We start from the raw sequence: 17,900 nt of genomic DNA, 5'->3' as shown, positions 1-17,900 counted from the left end.
GGGATCAGCCAATTAATTTCACTTGTGAAGAATAAAATTGACTATTTCAAGATGGCGTCTGTGGAAGCTGCCTTTGCTCTTACAGATGACATCTTGACACAGATGGAATGTTATGTTTATCCAAGTCTATGGTCCTGGCCCATCACCTTGCCCATCTGCCCATCACCTTACTGCCCATACTGCCCATCACCTTACTGCCCATCACCTTACTCACCTACTGCCCATCACCTTATCACCTTACTGCCCATCACCTTACTGCCCATCACCTTACTGCCCATCACCTTCACTGCCCATCACCTTACTGCCCATCACCTTACTGCCCATCACCTTACTGCCCATCACCTACTGCCCATCACCTTACTGCCCATCACCTTACTGCCCCACCTTACTGCCCATCAAGATCACCTGCCCATCATAAAAAAAAAAAAAAAAAACTACAACACATAATGGCTCCTTGCCATTGAACACTGAAACGAAATCCTCTAGGAACGAAATAGAAAGGTTTTTATCAAACTGAAAATAAATAGATACTAGTAAATCAATTCTGAACACTAACTGAAAATAAACCGAATTTCAAATAAATATCTAAAAACAAATATAAACAAAAACTCATCTTACATCACCAAACTGTAGTAACCTTGCTTCCGGTAACCTATTTTATATTAGTGTCATGGAAGCACAATATTGTCTGTCTGTCTGTCTGTCGGTCCGTCGGTCCGTAGGTCCGTAGGTCGGTCGGTCGGTCGGTCGGTCGGTCCCTCCCTCCCTCCCTCCCTCCCTCCCTCCCTCCCTCTCTTTCTTTCTTTCATAACAACCACAGCCCACCAACCCCAAAACATATTTTTACCCAGTCAGAGGGCACCTTAAAAAATCCACTTTTCACACAAAATAAATAAAGATCCACACATTGTGATGATTAGATAATACAAGCCTGATTCTGTCAGGCATCATTGTCCACCTAGCAGAATGCCTGTCAGATATGTAGATAGACAGGCAGTAGACAACATTCCTATGTATAGGAAGGAATAGAATAGAAGCATAATTAAGACACAGAAATGGGTCTATTTTCTGATGCGAACAACGCTAACCAAATCTCTATGCTAATGAGTCCTTTCAGCCACAATTAGCAGCCTCTTGATGTTGATAGGAGAGAAGGGATGGAAAGGATGCAATGACGTTCCTATGGGACGTTTTATCACAAAACATCTGGATATATTTGATATTTATAGGATAACTAGAGGGGCAAGGTAAGCCTAATGATCAGGTTGAGCTTTATTTAGGCAACTATGTAATAAGGAGATACGTAGTTTTTTATTTAAATTTTATTTGACCTTTATTTAACTAGGCAAGTCAGTTAAGAACAAATTCTTATTTTCAATGAGGTACGTAGTAGGGAAGTACGTAGAAGGGAAGTACGTAATAAGAAGGTACGTGGTAGGGAAGTACGTTATAAGGAAGTACGTAGTAGTGAAGTACGTAGAAGGGAAGTACGTAATAAGGAGGTACGTAGTAGTGAAGTACGTAATAAGGAGGTACGTAGTAGGGAAGTACGTTATAAGGAAGTACGTAGTAGGGAAGTACGTTATAAGGAGGTACGTAGTAGTGAAGTACGTTGTAGTAACGTACGTAGAAGGGAAGTACGTAATAAGGAGGTACGTAGTAGGGAAGTACGTAGAAGGGAAGTACGTTGTTGTGACGTACGTAGAAGGGAAGTACGTAGAAGGGAAGTACGTAGAAGGGAAGTACGTAGAAGGGAAGTAGGAAGTACGTAATAAGGAGGTACGTAGAAGGGAAGTACGTAGTTGTGACGTACGTAGAAGGGAAGTACGTAGTAGTGAAGTACGTAGAAGGGAAGTACGTAATAAGGAGGTACGTAGTAGTGAAGTACGTAGTAGTGAAGTACGTAATAAGGAGGTACGTAGTAGTGAAGTACGTAGTAGTGAAGTACGTAGTAGTGAAGTACGTAGTAGGGAAGTACGTAGTAGTGAAGTACGTAGTAGGGAAGTACGTAGTAGGGAAGTACGTAGAAGGGAAGTACGTAGTAGGGAAGTACGTAGTACGGAAGTACGTAGTAGGGAAGTACGTAGTAGGGAAGTACGTAGAAGGAAGTACGTAGTTGTGGAAGTACGTAGTAGGGAAGTACGTAATAAGGAAGTACGTAGTAGGGAAGTACGTAGTAGTGAAGTACGTAGTAAGGAGGTACGTAGTAGTGAAGTACGTAGAAGGAAGTACGTAGTAGTGAAGTACGTAGTAGGGAAGTACGTAGTAGTGAAGTACGTAGTAGGGAAGTACGTAGTAGGGAAGTACGTAGTAGTGAAGTACGTAGTAGGGAAGTACGTAGTAGTGAAGTACGTAGTAGGGAAGTACGTAGTAGGGAAGTACGTAGTAGGGAAGTACGTAGTAGGGAAGTACGTAGTAGGGAAGTACGTAGTAGGGAAGTACGTAGTAGGGAAGTACGTAGTAGGGAAGTACGTAGTAGGGAAGTACGTAGTAGGGAAGTACGTAGTAGGGAAGTACGTAGAAGGGAAGTACGTAGTTGGGAAGTACGTAGTAGGGAAGTACGTAGTAGGGAAGTACGTAGTAGGGAAGTACGTAGAAGGGAAGTACGTAGTAGGGAAGTACATGTCCCTCTTATAATACTATACCATTTTTGTATAATGGAATTTAGATTGAAGGAAGTTGTCTGTTTGTATTTATATGCGAGAGAGTGTGTGTCTGTGCGTATGTCTGTCTGTGTGTTGTCTATTTGTGCATGTGTCTGTGTGTGTGTGTATCTATCTATCTATCTATCTATCTATCTATCTATCTATCTATCTATCTATCTATCTATCTATCTATCTATCTATCTATCTATCTATCTATCTATCTATCTATCTATCTATCTATCTATCTATCTATGTCTTTGTGTGTGTCTATCTTTGTGTGTGTCTATCTGTGTGTGTGTCTATCTGTGTGCCTGCCTGTTTGTGCATGTGCCTGTGAGAGCACATGTGCGTGGGCTCACTAGCACGCGCAGCACCTGTGTGAGTAAGAACGTTCTTCATTTTGCTGTGTTGTTGTCCCAGGGAGAGAGGGGCAGGAGAGGCAGAGGGAAGCCTTGTCAGACAGGACCACCTGGAAGTCCGGGACAAAGAGGAGGCAGTGTAAGCTACTTCATAGACCAGACACATAACACTCACACACATGTTGTTGTTCATGTATCAATACCTAATGGGAGTTACTGTCACTAGGCTGGGTGACAGTAATAATTGCTGTGATAATAACCACTGTGTCTTTTCTAGGGAGAGCTCGGAAACGAGGGACTAAAGGGAGAGAAAGGGGAACCCGGACTCTCTGTAAATACATCTTACTTATTCCCACACACACGTTTCACACCTGCCTGGCCTAAGACATATTTGTATTGACAGACAGCTTGGTTGAAGACAAGGTCTAAGCAGCACTCTGCTCTCTCTGTTTTCAGGCCGAGGAGGTGAAGGATCTGGTCAACCAAGAGGTTGTGAACCAGTGCGGTGAGTGTTTCTGTGTTTTGCTGTGTGTGCGCATGCAGGTCTGTGTGGCTGTGTGTCGGTTCTACATTCCAAAACTCCCACTGCTGCGGCATGGCACCCTGTGTGTTCTGCCATCTGGTGTGCCCACTCTGTGGAATGGCCCGTTGAGAGAGGGGACACCGTGACCGACCGGAGTCATTCACAAACACCAGACTCATAAACCATCATGCCACCCACCAGAACCCACAGGGCCCTACAACCACAGGGCCAAACGCACCTTTAGTTTACACCTCCACAACTTTGAGCAGAAAGGCATTGTGGCCTTATCCGTAGTGAACATCATTAAAGTAGAGAATTTGTTTTATGTCAACGTATCATATCAAATTTCCTCCATTAGTTTCCAGGTGTGAAATTGTCAATTGAATCCAGTAAAAGCCTGTTTAAGGCTCATGTTTATTCAATGGCAGGAAAACACTGACTATTCTGTCTGTGATTGTTGCAGGGATGGACTTGAAGTTTGTGGTGAAGTCCAAGGACCCGGATGCTGAGAGCATGATGTTTGAGAGGGAACCGGACGAGCCTGTATCCATCTTCACTCGCAGCCTTCCTGAGGATGAGATGGGAGAGGAGGAAGAGGACAAAAAAGACTTGTAAAGGAGCTGGTAGGGGATCAACCACTCCTCCCCCCGTCCCCTTGCGAGAGGAGGGGACCCCAGGTGATGACAACCTTACCGGTAAGTCAAAGTTAGAGGTTTGTGCCGTATCAGGTGTGGTGGTCCAAGCTCCTGACCAACATATATGCCCCTGGTCCCGATGTGATGCTGCTTTCCATTCCTGTACAGCATAGCCACACTTTTTTACACAGAAGAAAACCTAAACGTCTCTTGTCTGTCACGAATGTTGAATAAAGTTATATTTAAACTGTGGGATTGGTTCTTATTCGGGTCGAAATTCCAGACAAATATCCACAGAGAAGTATTGTTTATCCCCCACCTATTTGAGTAACTAATAAATAAAAAGCTGTTGTTTTTTCCTTCATGTAAACACTGCCCTTGTCCCTAAGTGAGACCCTCGCTTAGACTAATCTAATATCCTATCCATCTTTTTACTAACCTCCAGAGTTCACCCCAACCCTGAAGCTAGACTCTCCATTCTGAGTGCTTTATTACTGTGCGTAGAAAAAGACGAGGACAAAGACAGAGGGAAGAGAGAGAGAGAGAGAGGCAGAAAAACACAGTGTTATCACGGGTCATTATCCTAGCCAGCCCTAGGCTAGCCAGCCCTAGGCTAACCAGCCCTCGGCTAACCAGCCCTAGGCTAACCAGCCCTAGGCTAGCCAGCCCTAGGCTAAAAAGCCCTAGGCTAACCAGCCCTAGGCTAGCCAGCCCTAGGCTAACCAGCCCTAGGCTAACCAGCCCGAGGCTAGCCAGCCAACCAGCCCTAGGCTAACCAGCCCGCTAGCCAGCCCTAGGTTAACCAGCCCTAGGCTAACCAGCCCTAGGCTAGCCAGCCCTAGGCTAACCAGCCCTAGGCTAACCAGCCCTAGGCTAGCCAGCCCTAGGCTAGCCAGCCCTAGGCTACTGGGCTTCTCATCCCATTTGAATCCCTATTTCGGGTTCCATTGAACCAAAGGGATCGGAAATAATCAAAGGCTCACATTGCCCCTGTCAATGTCATTGTGTCCATTGTTAAGTGTAATCCCGCGCCCGGGATCGTGACATCTAGTTAATCTACAGGTATATATACATATGACCTGAGTTCCAAAATATTTGATCTTTTCAAATGCTCTGAGCATTCGATTGAACTTGCCTGGTGTGCCAGATGGGCGGGGTTTTCACTCTTGGGAGTATTACATTGATTCCATTACACCAGACCAGATTTGGCTGATAAAAAAAGTGAAATAAGAATATAATCCAAACTCCATAATCTCCCCGTAAATGCAGTATATTTTACATGCAAAATGTATCAGTCACAGACAAACATCCGACTTGGAGATTTGTAGACATTTCCATCATTCATCATCCTTTCCTCCATGTCTCCCTGTTCATCCTCCAGTATGAACCTATAGAGAGTCAGTACAACAGACCAAGTCAGTCGGACAGATTTAAGAGGGTCAGTGCCGAGTCTGCAGACCAATACAGGCTGTATTCCAAATGGCACTCCATTCCCTGTATAGTGTAATACTTTTGACCAGGGCCAATAGAGTAGACATTTATCAAGAGCCCTGTGTGTTGATTAGAGGAGTGGGACGCAGCAGACCCCACTTAGTAATAAATAGTTGAATCTGCCTTTCTGTAAGCTAATGAGTTCTCTCTTCAGACTCTGGAGCCAACAGGGGAGCAGATTGGGGACTGAGGCACAGGAGAAGAAGGGTTCCAGGAGTCGGGCCACGCTCATCAGGTGAATGAATGGAACTTGTTTTCCTTTCCATCTCTCTTTTCTCTCTCCGTCTTTCCTCTTCCTCTTGTTCCCGCTTCTTCCTCTCCTCTTCTCATTTTGATTCTTTATTTTTTCTCTTGCACTCTCTCGCTTTCAATCCCTCTTTCTCTCTGTCTTTCTCTCCCCCTCTCTCTCTACCCTCCCTCCCTCTGTCTCTCTCCCCCTCCCTCTCTCTCTCTCTCCCCCATCTCTCTCTCTCTTTATCTCTCTTCCTCTCTCTCTCAATTCAATTCAATTCAATTCAAGGGGCTTTATTGGCATGGGAAACATGTGTTAACATTGCCAAAGCAAGTGAGGTAGATAATATATAAAGTGAAATAAACAATAAAAAATTAACAGTAGACATCACACATACAGAAGTTTCAAAACAATAAAGACATTACAAATGTCATATTATATATATATATATACAGTGTTTTAACAATGTACAAATGGTAAAGGACACAAGATAAAATAAATAAGCATAGATATGGGTTGTATTTACAATGGTGCGTGTTCTTCACTGGTTGCCCTTTTCTCGTGGCAACAGGTCACAAATCTTGCTGCTTTGATGGCACACTGTGGAATTTCACCCAGTAGATATGGGAGTTTTTCAAAATTGGATTTGTTTTCGAATTCTTTGTGGATCTGTGTAATCTGAGGGAAATATGTCTCTCTCTCTCTCTCTCTCTCTCTCTCTCTCTCTCTCTCTCTCTCTCTCTCTCTCTCTCCACCCCCTCCCCTATCTTTCTATCTCTCTCCCCCTTTCTCTCTCTCTCCATCTCTCTCTCTCTCTCTCTCTCTCTCTCTCTCTCTCTCTCCCCCTCCCTATCTTTCCATCTCTCTCCCCCTTTCACTCCCTGTCTCTTCATTTTTTTATCTCTCTCTCTCTCTCTCTCTCTCTCTACATTTACATTTACATTTAAGTCATTTATCTCTTGTCTCTTTTGACATCTCTCTCTGTCTGTCTGTCTCTCTCTCTCTCTCTCTCTCTCTCTCTCTCTCTCTCTCTCTCTTTCTATCTCTCTCCCCTCTCTCTCTCTCTCCTCCCTCTCTCTCTTTCTATCTCTCTCCCCTTTCACTCTCTCTCTCTCTCTCCATTTTTTCTATCTCTCTCCCCTTTCACTCTCTCTGTCTCTCTCTCTCTCTCTCTCTCTCTCTCTCTCTCTCTCTCTCTCTCTCTCTCCCTCCCCTTTCTATCTCTCTCCCTATCTCTTCCATCTCTCTCTCTCTCTCTCTCTCTCTCTCTCGATCTCTTCTATCTCTCTCTCCCCTTTGTCTCTCTGTCTCTCTCCATTTTTTCTCTCTCTCTCTGTCTCTCCCTCTCTCTCTTTATATTAGTTTGTAATGAGGAGGGAGTGTATGGGGCACAATGCGGGACGAAAAGATAAGAGTGTGTGTGTTGTTGTGCGCTAGAATTTTTGAATGAATGTGCAACCCACATTGAAAGGCAAAACTATTAAAAACCATTATTCACTTAATTAATGGATGTTCTAACAATGACTCATAAGCTTGATATCACAGCACAATGGACATTATTTATTTGGTTTCCACAAAGGATTTTAATTCACTGAGGATAATATTCCTAATTCTACGTGTTTTTGAACGTGTTCACTCTTGTCAAACATGCCTCAGAAAAGCTTTTCTTAATTATCTGTTACTTAACTCCTATAATTTAGTGATTAGCCTGGTCCCAGATCTGTTTGTGCTGTCTAGCTCCTACAGTCATCGTCATGTTTGGCACAAACAGATCTGTGACCAGGTTATATTATCTCTACTTTTGCTTTAGACTTGACCCCTGACCTCTGCCTGCTGCCCATGTCAGAGGGGGGATGTTGGGAGCATGTCCTGCTGTGGTACTACCACCCCCACTCCGGGGAGTGCCGGCCGTTTGTCTACGGGGGTTGTGAGGGCAACCACAACCGCTTCAACACCAAACAAGAATGTCAGAGGTGGTGTGGGAAAGAGAGGAGAGGTAGGGAACTACTTGTTACCGGTAGTAGTCTCCAGGTTAGAGTTGACAAGGAGGAATCCCTCAGTTTACAGGGGACATCTGGGGGGAGGTGAACCAACAGCCGGAGGGTTACTGGCTTCAATATCCCATGTGCTGTCTAGCGCCTTTGTGCCCTTGAGCATGGCACTTTACACCTAATTGCTTCAGAGGCAGGTTGGGTACTGTGACAGAAAAACAATAAGGACGTTTCAGTCCAAATGGACCAATAAAGCAAATATTTTATTCTATTGGAATAACTCCAGAAGATTTGGGAAGCAGAGGAGAGGTCGGGAACCGCTAGGGATGACTAGGGAATGACAAGAGGAGATTTGGGAAATATTGATCAGAAATACAGTGTAGACATTGTTAATGTTGTAAATGACTATTGTAGCTGGAAATGACTGATTTTTAATGGAATGTCTACACAAGGGTACAGAGGCCCATTATCAGCAACCATCACTCCTGTGTTCCAATGGCACGTTGTGTTAGCTAATCCAAGTTTAGCATTTTAAAAGGCTAATTGATCATTAGAAAACCCTTTTGCAATTATGTTAGCATAGCTGAAAACTGTGGTTCTGATTAAAGAAGCAATAAAACTGACCTTCTTTAGTCAAGTTGAGTATCTGGAGCATCAGCATTAGTGAGTTCGATTACATGCTCAAAATGGCCAAAAACAAAGCACTTTTTTCTGAAACTCGTCAGTCTATTCTTGATCTGAGAAATGAAGGCTCTTCCATGCGAGAAATTGCCAAGAAACTGAAGATCTCGTACAACGCTGTGTACTACTCGCTTCATAGAACAGCCCAAACTGGCTCTAACCAGAATAGAAGAAGTGGGAGGCCCCGTGCACAACTGAGCAAGAAGACAAGTACATTCAAGTATCTAGTTTGAGAAACAGATGCCTCACAAGTCCTCAACTGGCAGCTTCATTAAATAGTACCCGCAAAACACCAGTCTCAAAGTCAACAGTGAAGAGGCGACTCTGGGATGCTGGTCTACTAGGCAGAGTTGCAAAGAAAAAGCCATGTCTCAGACTGGCCAATAAAAATAAAAGATCAAGTTGGGCAAAAGAACACAGGCACTGGACAGAGGAACTCTGCCTAGAAAGCCAGCATCCCGGAGTCGCCTTTCACTGCTGATGTTGAGACTGGTGTTTTGCGGGTACTATTTTCTTATGGCTGCAGGGGCAGTATTGAGTAGCTTGGATGAAAGGTGCCCAGAGTAAACGGCCTGCTCCTCAGTCCCAGTTGCTAATATATGCATATTATTATTTGCATTGGATAGAAAACACTCTGAAGTTTCTAAAACTGTTTGAATGATGTCTGTGAGTATAACAGAACTCATATGGCAGGCAAACACCTGAGAAGAAATACAAACAGGAAGTGGAAAATCTGAGTTTGGTAGATTTTCAACCCAGCCCCTATTGAATACACAGTGGGATATGGATAAAGTTGCACTTCCTAGGGCTTCCACTAGATGTCAACCGTCTTTAGAAACTTGAATGAGGCTTCTCCTGTGTTGTGGAGCCGGATGTGAGCTCCTTGAGTACATGGTCTGGCAGAGAGCCAGGTCCTGGTCATGCGCATTTCACATGATAGCGACCTGCGTTCCATGGCTTCTCTACAGACATAGGAATTCTCCGGTTGGAACTTTGACAAGTTTCTTCGACCTGTAATATAACTTTTTTATAGTTTTTGTCTGAGGTTCGGATGGACCTGCAAGAGCATTTGGATTTGTGTACTAAACGCGCTAACAAAAGTAGCTACTTGTACATAAATAAGGGACATTATCGAACAAATCAAGCATTTATTGTGGAACTAGGATTCCTGGGAGTGCATTCTGATGAAGATCGTCAAAGGTAAGGGAATATTTATAATGTGATTTCTGATTTATGTTGACTCCAACATGGCGGATAATTGTATTTATTTTCCGAGCGCCGTCTCAGATTATGGCATGGTGTGCTTTTTCCGTAAGTGTTTTTGAAATCTGACACAGCCGTTGCATTAAGGAGAGGTGTTTCTATATTTCCATGTCTAACAATTGTATTTATCAACATTTATAATGAGTATTTCTGTAAAATGATGTGGTTCTCTGCAATATCACCGGATGTTTTTGGAACTAGTGAACGTAACGCGCCAATGTATACTGAGATTTGTTTTATATAAATATGAACTTTATCAAACAAAACATACATGTATTGTGCAACATGAAGTCCTATGAGTGTCATCTGATGAAGATCATCAAAGGTTAGTGATTCATTTTATCTCTATTTGTGCTTTTTGTGGCTCCTCTCTTTGGCTGGAAAAATGGCTGAATTATTCTGTGAGTTGGTGGTGACCTAACATAATCGTTTGTGGTGCTTTCGCTGTAAAGCCTATTTGAAATCGTACACTGTGGTGGGATTAACAACAAGATTACCTTTAAAACGGTATAAGATACATGCATGATTGAGGAATTTTAATTATGAGATTTCTGTTGTTTTGAATTTGGCGCCCTGCACTTTCACTGGCTGTTGTCATATCGATCCTGTTAACGGGATTGCAGCCCTAAGAAGTTTTAATGAAGCTGCCAGTTGAGGACTTGTGACGCGTCTTTTGAATGGTTATGTACATATATTCAAAATATGTCCATTGTGACAACTAGCATGTCCGTTGACAACTACCAACAGTACATTTCCTAAAAGAAAATGCAGCACTTGAATGCACCATCAATCATGGCCATGGTTGGTATTCAGGAATAGAAGGGGTCAAATATGGAAGGAACCAATCAGACTAGCCGGAGCTGGCACTAGAAATGAGAGAGGTGATCTAGACAGCCATTGTGAATCTTGGGATAAACATGGGCAAACACCAGACAGCCTGGTAAAACACATTATTTGAAGTGCACTTGATTTAGCTTGCCGTTTGACAATTGTATTTGACGTCAGTCTGGCACACACAAATGCAATCTCAAAGGAGGGGCTGTACGCTATTGTTGCATTACATAACACATTCATTGTTTCTTCACAGGTCTTGAGCCTAGAAGGTGAGAGGGAGCTGCCAATCAAGACATTTTTTTTTTTTGTAAATGCCACAGTGTAAAATGTTCGAATTTTTGTGCAGATCTGGATTTTTTAAATATTTAAAATAAACTAATGATTTTCCACACTTGAGAGAAATGCCCATATAGAGCAGAGCTGCATGGGTTGCATTGATTTGCAAAATCATTCGAAAGTCTTTATCTGTGCCTGTTTGAGCTTGCCTGGCTTAATTACCCAATAGAAAAGTCCCAAAACTGCAAAACCCTGCCCATCTGGGACTCCAGGCAGTCTTTTAAGGTAACGCTCAAATTATTTTTAAAGTATTTGAACCCAGGTCTAATACAGCTACTGTATTTTCTATGGACTATGCCAATTACAGATGACTCACCATGTGAATGTTATGAATGTGTTCTTTCATGTTTTAATCAAAAGGTAGCCTGCACATTCTATATTACTATAGTATATCACATTCTATAGTACTGTAGAATAGCACATTCTATAGTACTATAGTATAGCACATGCTATAGTACTATAGTATAGTATAGCACATTCTATAGTACTGTAGAATAGCACATTCTATAGTACTATAGTATATCACATTCTATTGTACCATAGTATAGCACGTTCTATAGTACTGTAGTATATCACATTCTATAGTACTATAGTATAGCACATTCTATAGTACTATAGTATAGCACATTCTATAGTACTATAGTATAGCACATTCTATAGTACTATAGTATATCACATTCTATAGTACTATAGTATATCACATTCTATAGTACTATAGTATAGCACATACTGTATAGTATAGCACATTCTATAGTACTATAGTATAGCACATTCTGTATAGTATAGCACATTCTATAGTACTATAGTACTATAGTATAGCACATTCTATAGTACTATAGTATATCACATTCTATTGTACCATAGTATAGCACATTCTATAGTACAATAGTATAGCATGTTCTATAGTACTATAGTATAGCACATGCTATAGTACTATAGTATAGTATAGCACATTCTATAGTACTATAGTATAGCACATTCTATAGTACCATAGTATAGCACGTTCTATAGTACTATAGTATAGTATAGCACATTCTATAGTACTATAGTATATCACATTCTATAGTACTATAGTATATCACATTCTATAGTACTATAGTATAGCACATTCTGTAAAGTATAGCACATTCTATAGTACTATAGTATAGCACATTCTATAGTACTATAGTATATCACATTCTATTGTACCATAGTATAGCACGTTCTATAGTACTGTAGTATAGTATAGCACATTCTATAGTACCATAGTATAGCACGTTCTATAGTACTATAGTATAGCACATGCTATAGTACTATAGTATAGTATAAACCCTGGGATACTACTGAAATCATTTTTAACACTTAAACCCTACAATCTATAGTACTATAGTATAGCACATTCTATAGTACAATAGTATAGCACGTTCTATAGTACTATAGTATAGCACATGCTATAGTACTATAGTATAGTATAGCACATTCTATAGTACTAACCTAGTATAGCACATTCTATAGTACCATAGTATAAAGACGTTCTATAGTACTATAGTATAGTATAGCACATTCTATAGTACTACTTCTAAGTGCATCACTTTGTTCTAGTTGTTTTTAACACTTGTGTGTCAAAATCACAACAATGAGTCTAACACTTACCAGTGAATCACTGATATGACGTTCCTTTACTAAATCCAACAATGAAATCATTTTTAACACTGAGTCTAACCCTGATACTACTGAAATAGTTTAAAACCTGATGCTACTGAAATCATTTTTAACACTTAAACCCTGAGTTATGACAGAAACAATGAGTCTATACGTTTTTATGTGTGTATTCACAACAATGAGTTATGACGTTCCTTTACCACTGTGTGTGTCAGTGAATCACAACAATGAGTCTATGACGTTTTTACCACTGAATCACAACTGAGTCAATGACGCTTTTTACCACTGTGTGTGTCAAATCACAACAATGAGTCTATGACGTACCACTGTGTGTGTCAGTGAATCACAACAATGAGTCTATGACGTTCCTTTACCACTGTGTGTGTCAGAGAATCACAAATGTTGTTATGAGTCTGTTCCTTTAATGTGTGTCAGTGAATCACAACAATGAGTAATGAGTATTTACCACTGTTTTCATGAATCACAACAATGAGTCTATGACATTAAATCACAACAATGAGTCTATGACGTTCCTTTACCACTGTGTGTGTCAGTGAATCACAACAATGAGTCTATGACGTTCCTTTACCACTGCGTGTGTCAGTGAATCACAACAATGAGTCTATGAAGTTCCTTTACCACTGTGTGTCAGTGAATCACAACAATGAGTCTATGACGTTCCTTTACCACTCACAACAATGAGTCTATGACGTTCCTTTACCACTGTGTGTCAGTGAATCACAACAATGAGTCTATGACGTTCCTTTACCACTGTGTGTGTCAGTAAATCACAACAATGAGTCTATGACGTTCCTTTACCACTGTGTGTGTCAGTGAATCACAACAATGAGTCTATGACGTTCCTTTACCACTGTGTGTGTCATTAAATCACAACAATGAGTCTATGACGTTCCTTTACCACTGTGTGTGTCAGTGAATCACAACAATGAGTCTATGACGTTCCTTTACCACTGTGTGTGTCAGTGAATCACAACAATGAGTCTATGACGTTCCTTTACCACTGTGTGTGTCAGTGAATCACAACAATGAGTCTATGACGTTCCTTTACCACTGTGTGTGTCAGTGAATCACAACAATGAGTCTATGACGTTCCTTTACCACTGTGTGTGTCAGTGAATCACAACAATGAGTCTATGACGTTCCTTTACCACTGTGTGTGTCAGAGAATCACAACAATGAGTCTATGACGTTCCTTTACCACTGTGTGTGTCAGTGAATCACAACAATGAGTCTATGACGTTCCTTTACCACTGTGTGTGTCAGTGAATCACAACAATGAGTCTATGAAGTTCCTTTACCACTGCGTGTGTCAACAATGAGTCTAGAAGTGAGGGTCAGGAGGGTCGGTGCCCTTAAAGATGAGGGAGGACAATTGTTTTATTACAGCATATTGTAAGACTTTCATTCATATTCCATTCACCCTACTACTACATGATACTCACATTTTCCTTGTACCCATCATGAGGCTGCTACAACCCAGCCTATGAATGAAAGTTTACAACGTAGGTGCACACAGGCCAAGAGAAAGATTTGAGGTGACAGACAGTGACATATTCAATACCGCCTTGCACACTCTTGCCTGCATCTAGGTGATCTACGGTGTAATCATGTTACGAGAATTATGTTCTCAATGTTCATAAACTGAACTTCAATTAAACTACTCAATCTGCAACCCAGAATTTGTAAGATTCTAGTTGAATGAAACAGAGTCCCAATTTACAATAATCCGAATGTTTATTCACGAAAGCTCTAAAAAATTATACAATGCACATAGCCTTTTATACCTCACATTTGGTCATATAAATGCCCCTCCTCTCTAACACTGCCAATGCTGTTTACATGTTTTCTCCAACATATACATTGCTTATCATATCCTACAACATGTTACATAATATACTGCAAGCCTAATGGTTTCTCCCCTCCCTGGGTGGGGAGACCTCCTTCAATGTTATCAGTTTCATAGTGGTCACAGGTTGTCTGCCACGGTTCCTTGTCTGCTAACAGTTCCTCTTTTTCTATGCACATACATTCAATAATTCTAGTCTTATGATTCAAACACATTTCACTCCCTTATACAGTGACAGGGTGGAATTGTCTTAACATTACTTTAAAAGGTTATTTATATATATGCTTTATCACATTACTTTAAAAGTATAAATCATTTAGTCATTATCTTATCATTTCATAAACATAGAAATCATATGGATTTCTATAACAAATCATTAGTCCAACAGTTGCAAATTAGAGTTCAAATTCATGGATGTTTATCCCCGTTCAATTCTGTCTGCTTCCGTTTAAAAATGTTTTTCAACAGAATCGGCGGAATGAATACACCCTTGATCACATGCAAACAGCGCGTAAAATAGCCACATACAAACAACTTGTTGTGTTCCTTCTGCATCTATGCACGCTCCTCCTCTCACCTTTTCCCTTGCTTGTGGACTTCAATTAACAACACATCAGCTGTATGTGACCAGGCGAAAAACCTTCCAAGCCAAACCTTCATATCATGACCGCTACACACAGCCTACACCGTTGTCACCATATTAGCTGAAGTAACATCATATAACTAACGTGTTAGTAAACCCGCTACAATCATGCAGTAACATTACAGTGTACCGTCAGTAAGCAGTTTAGCAGTTACACCGGGGTCCCAGTGGCAATAAATGAGTAAAACCAAAATCTTGAAACAGAAAGGAAAATGCCACACTTTGGCCATGCTCCCAGGTGATATTTACCTGCTATAAATAAATAACACCTGGGAGCATGAGCAGCAGTGTGGAGCATTTTCCTTTCTGTTTTCCATGAGTTTGCCTGCACCTGTGGAAAGTACCTGGATGTGCGTATGTTCTTCATATTTTGTACATAAAAACCAAAAGCTTACCTTGACATGGAAGAGTTCCAGTGTTGGATAGTCATAGCCAGCTAGCTAACATAGCATCCCTATGTTTGAGCCGGGTGTTTGAGTAGGCTAAACTAGCTAGCTTGCTGCATTTGCTAGCAAAATAAGTTAAGTGAAAAAAAGGACAAAATATAGCTCTCTATCTCTTGCTCCTCCTTCATTTTTATATTAATTAATTTGTTAAAAACTGTTCAACTATTGTCTTTCGCTCTCTTTTAGTCAACTATTCGCCACATTTTATGCATTTATGCACTACAGTGCTATCTAGCTGTAGCTTATGTTTTCAGTTCTAGATTCATTCTCTGATCCTTTGATTGGGTGGACAACATCTCAGTTCATGCTGCAAGAGCTCTGATCGGTTGGAGGATATCCTCCGGAAGTTGTCATAATTACTGTGTAAGTCTAAGGAAGGGGGTGAGAACCATGAGCCTCCTAGGTTTTTGAAGTCAATGTACCCAGAGGACGGAAGCTAGCTGTCCTCTGGCTACACCATGGTGCTACCCTAAAGAGTGCTGTTGAGGCTACTGTAGACCTTCATTGCAAAACAGTGTGTTTTAATCAATTATTTGGTGACGTGAATATATTTTGTAGTTCTTTTTCTGAAAGGATAACTTTTTAAATGTTTCACTATTTAAAATGTTCCTGAAATTCATGGAGGATGGTCCTCTCCTTCCTCCTCTGAGGAGCCTCCCCTGGTGTGTGTGTACGTGCATACGTGTGTGTATGTGTATAAGTGTGTGTATACGTGCATGTGTACATGCGTGGGTGTGTACGTGGGTGCGTGTCGTGACCTATTTTTTGCACTTGTATTTGGACGGCTACTTTGAATCTTGGCTAGTAACTGGTCTAAATGCTGCCGTGTTGGCTCTCTCAGGACTCTCTCCCCTGCTTGGGCCACTGAATTCCCTATTGAGAGAATCTCTCACCAACACACACACATACACTCACTCTCTTTCCCACGCTCTTCCCTCACTTTTTGTCTCTCTTCTCACACTTATCATAATATCCCCTTTTCCAAAACTCTCTCCATCCCTCCTTTCCCCTAGCTCACATTACACAACCCTATCACCTACCGTACATAAAGCACCAGTATCCCACCAGGCTTAAGGCTAAACACCCGGGGGTGGCTGACTACCCACCTGCCTGCCTGCCTTGCCACCTCTCTCTACCACATATGTCCCCGCAACAGGGGTGACATCATGCAGGCTGAGGGCCAGAAGAGAGCCCAGCAAGGTAACAGAGTATTTGTATTTGTTAGAGGAGAGGACACACCGTCTACGCTCGGTAGCAGGGGAATCCTGCTTGAAATAGGTTGATAGAATGGATGGAAGGGGATTGGTAAAGGAACAGACTTGACTTATTAATTTTCCAATATTGTTACGTTAATAGCTGACAAATTCAAAATGTCGTTCACAACAAAGGGAACTAACAAAGACAAATCACTTGGACAACTAAAACAAACCAGAAAGTGGTTCTGAAAGTCACCCCTGTGGATGCCCACTGAAAGTTAATAAAGCCACTAGTAAGGTTTCTAAAATACACCCACCATAGATGCCCACTAGGTTTGCCTCCGAAAAGCCAAACTAAAAGAAAAACCCACAACAACTTAGGATAGGGAATAAAAAGAATATGAACCAAAATAAACAGGGAAAAACCCAAAACTCTGGCTTCTTTCTAACTTAAATAGGTTGAGCTCGAAATGGCGCCTCAGCTGACGTGAAGTGTAGCTCTCCCAACATCTCTCAAGCTCAACTGGAGCACTGGGCCAGCCACTCTTAAATATCACCTGGGCCAGCCACTCTTAAATATCACCTGGGCCAGCCACTCTTAAATATCACCTGGGCCAGCCACTCTTAAATATCACCTGGGCCAGCCACTCTTAAATATCACCTGGACCAGCCACTCTTAAATATCACCTGGGCCAGCCACTCTTAAATATCACCTGGACCAGCCACTCTTAAATATCACCTGGGCCAGCCACTCTTAAATATCACCTGGGCCAGCCACTCTTAAATATCACCTGGGCCAGCCACTCTTAAATATCACCTGGGCCAGCCACTCTTAAATATCACCTGGGCCAGCCACTCTTAAATATCACCTGGGCCAGCCACTCTTAAATATCACCTGGACCAGCCACTCTTAAATATCACCTGGACCAGCCACTCTTAAATATCACCTGGGCCAGCCACTCTTAAATATCACCTGGGCCAGCCACTCTTAAATATCACCTGGGCCAGCCACTCTTAAATATCACCTGGGCCAGCCACTCTTAAATATCACCTGGGCCAGCCACTCTTAAATATCACCTGGGCCAGCCACTCTTAAATATCACCTGGGCCAGCCGCT

The 17,900-nt window shown here is 41.7% G+C and overlaps 1 protein-coding gene across 1 annotated transcript; it reads left to right on the top strand.

Annotated features, from left to right (window-relative positions):
• The first annotated feature begins 4,101 nt into the window (after positions 1-4,101).
• On the top strand, positions 4,102-11,556 carry si:dkey-117n7.5 (uncharacterized protein LOC559444 homolog). Its single transcript, XM_052513089.1, has 4 exons — positions 4,102-4,222; positions 5,808-5,888; positions 7,696-7,881; positions 10,908-11,556. Exons 1-4 carry the CDS (start codon positions 4,102-4,104, stop codon positions 10,925-10,927), a joined length of 408 nt encoding a protein of 135 aa, XP_052369049.1. The 3' UTR covers positions 10,928-11,556.
• Positions 11,557-17,900: the final 6,344 nt, after the last annotated feature.

Source organism: Oncorhynchus keta, unplaced genomic scaffold, assembly GCF_023373465.1.
Source record: "Oncorhynchus keta strain PuntledgeMale-10-30-2019 unplaced genomic scaffold, Oket_V2 Un_contig_9668_pilon_pilon, whole genome shotgun sequence".
NCBI classification, from domain to species: Eukaryota; Metazoa; Chordata; class Actinopteri; order Salmoniformes; family Salmonidae; genus Oncorhynchus; species Oncorhynchus keta.
The sequence above is the reverse complement of the archived record's forward strand: the minus strand, read 5'-3'. Positions and strand labels throughout refer to the sequence as shown.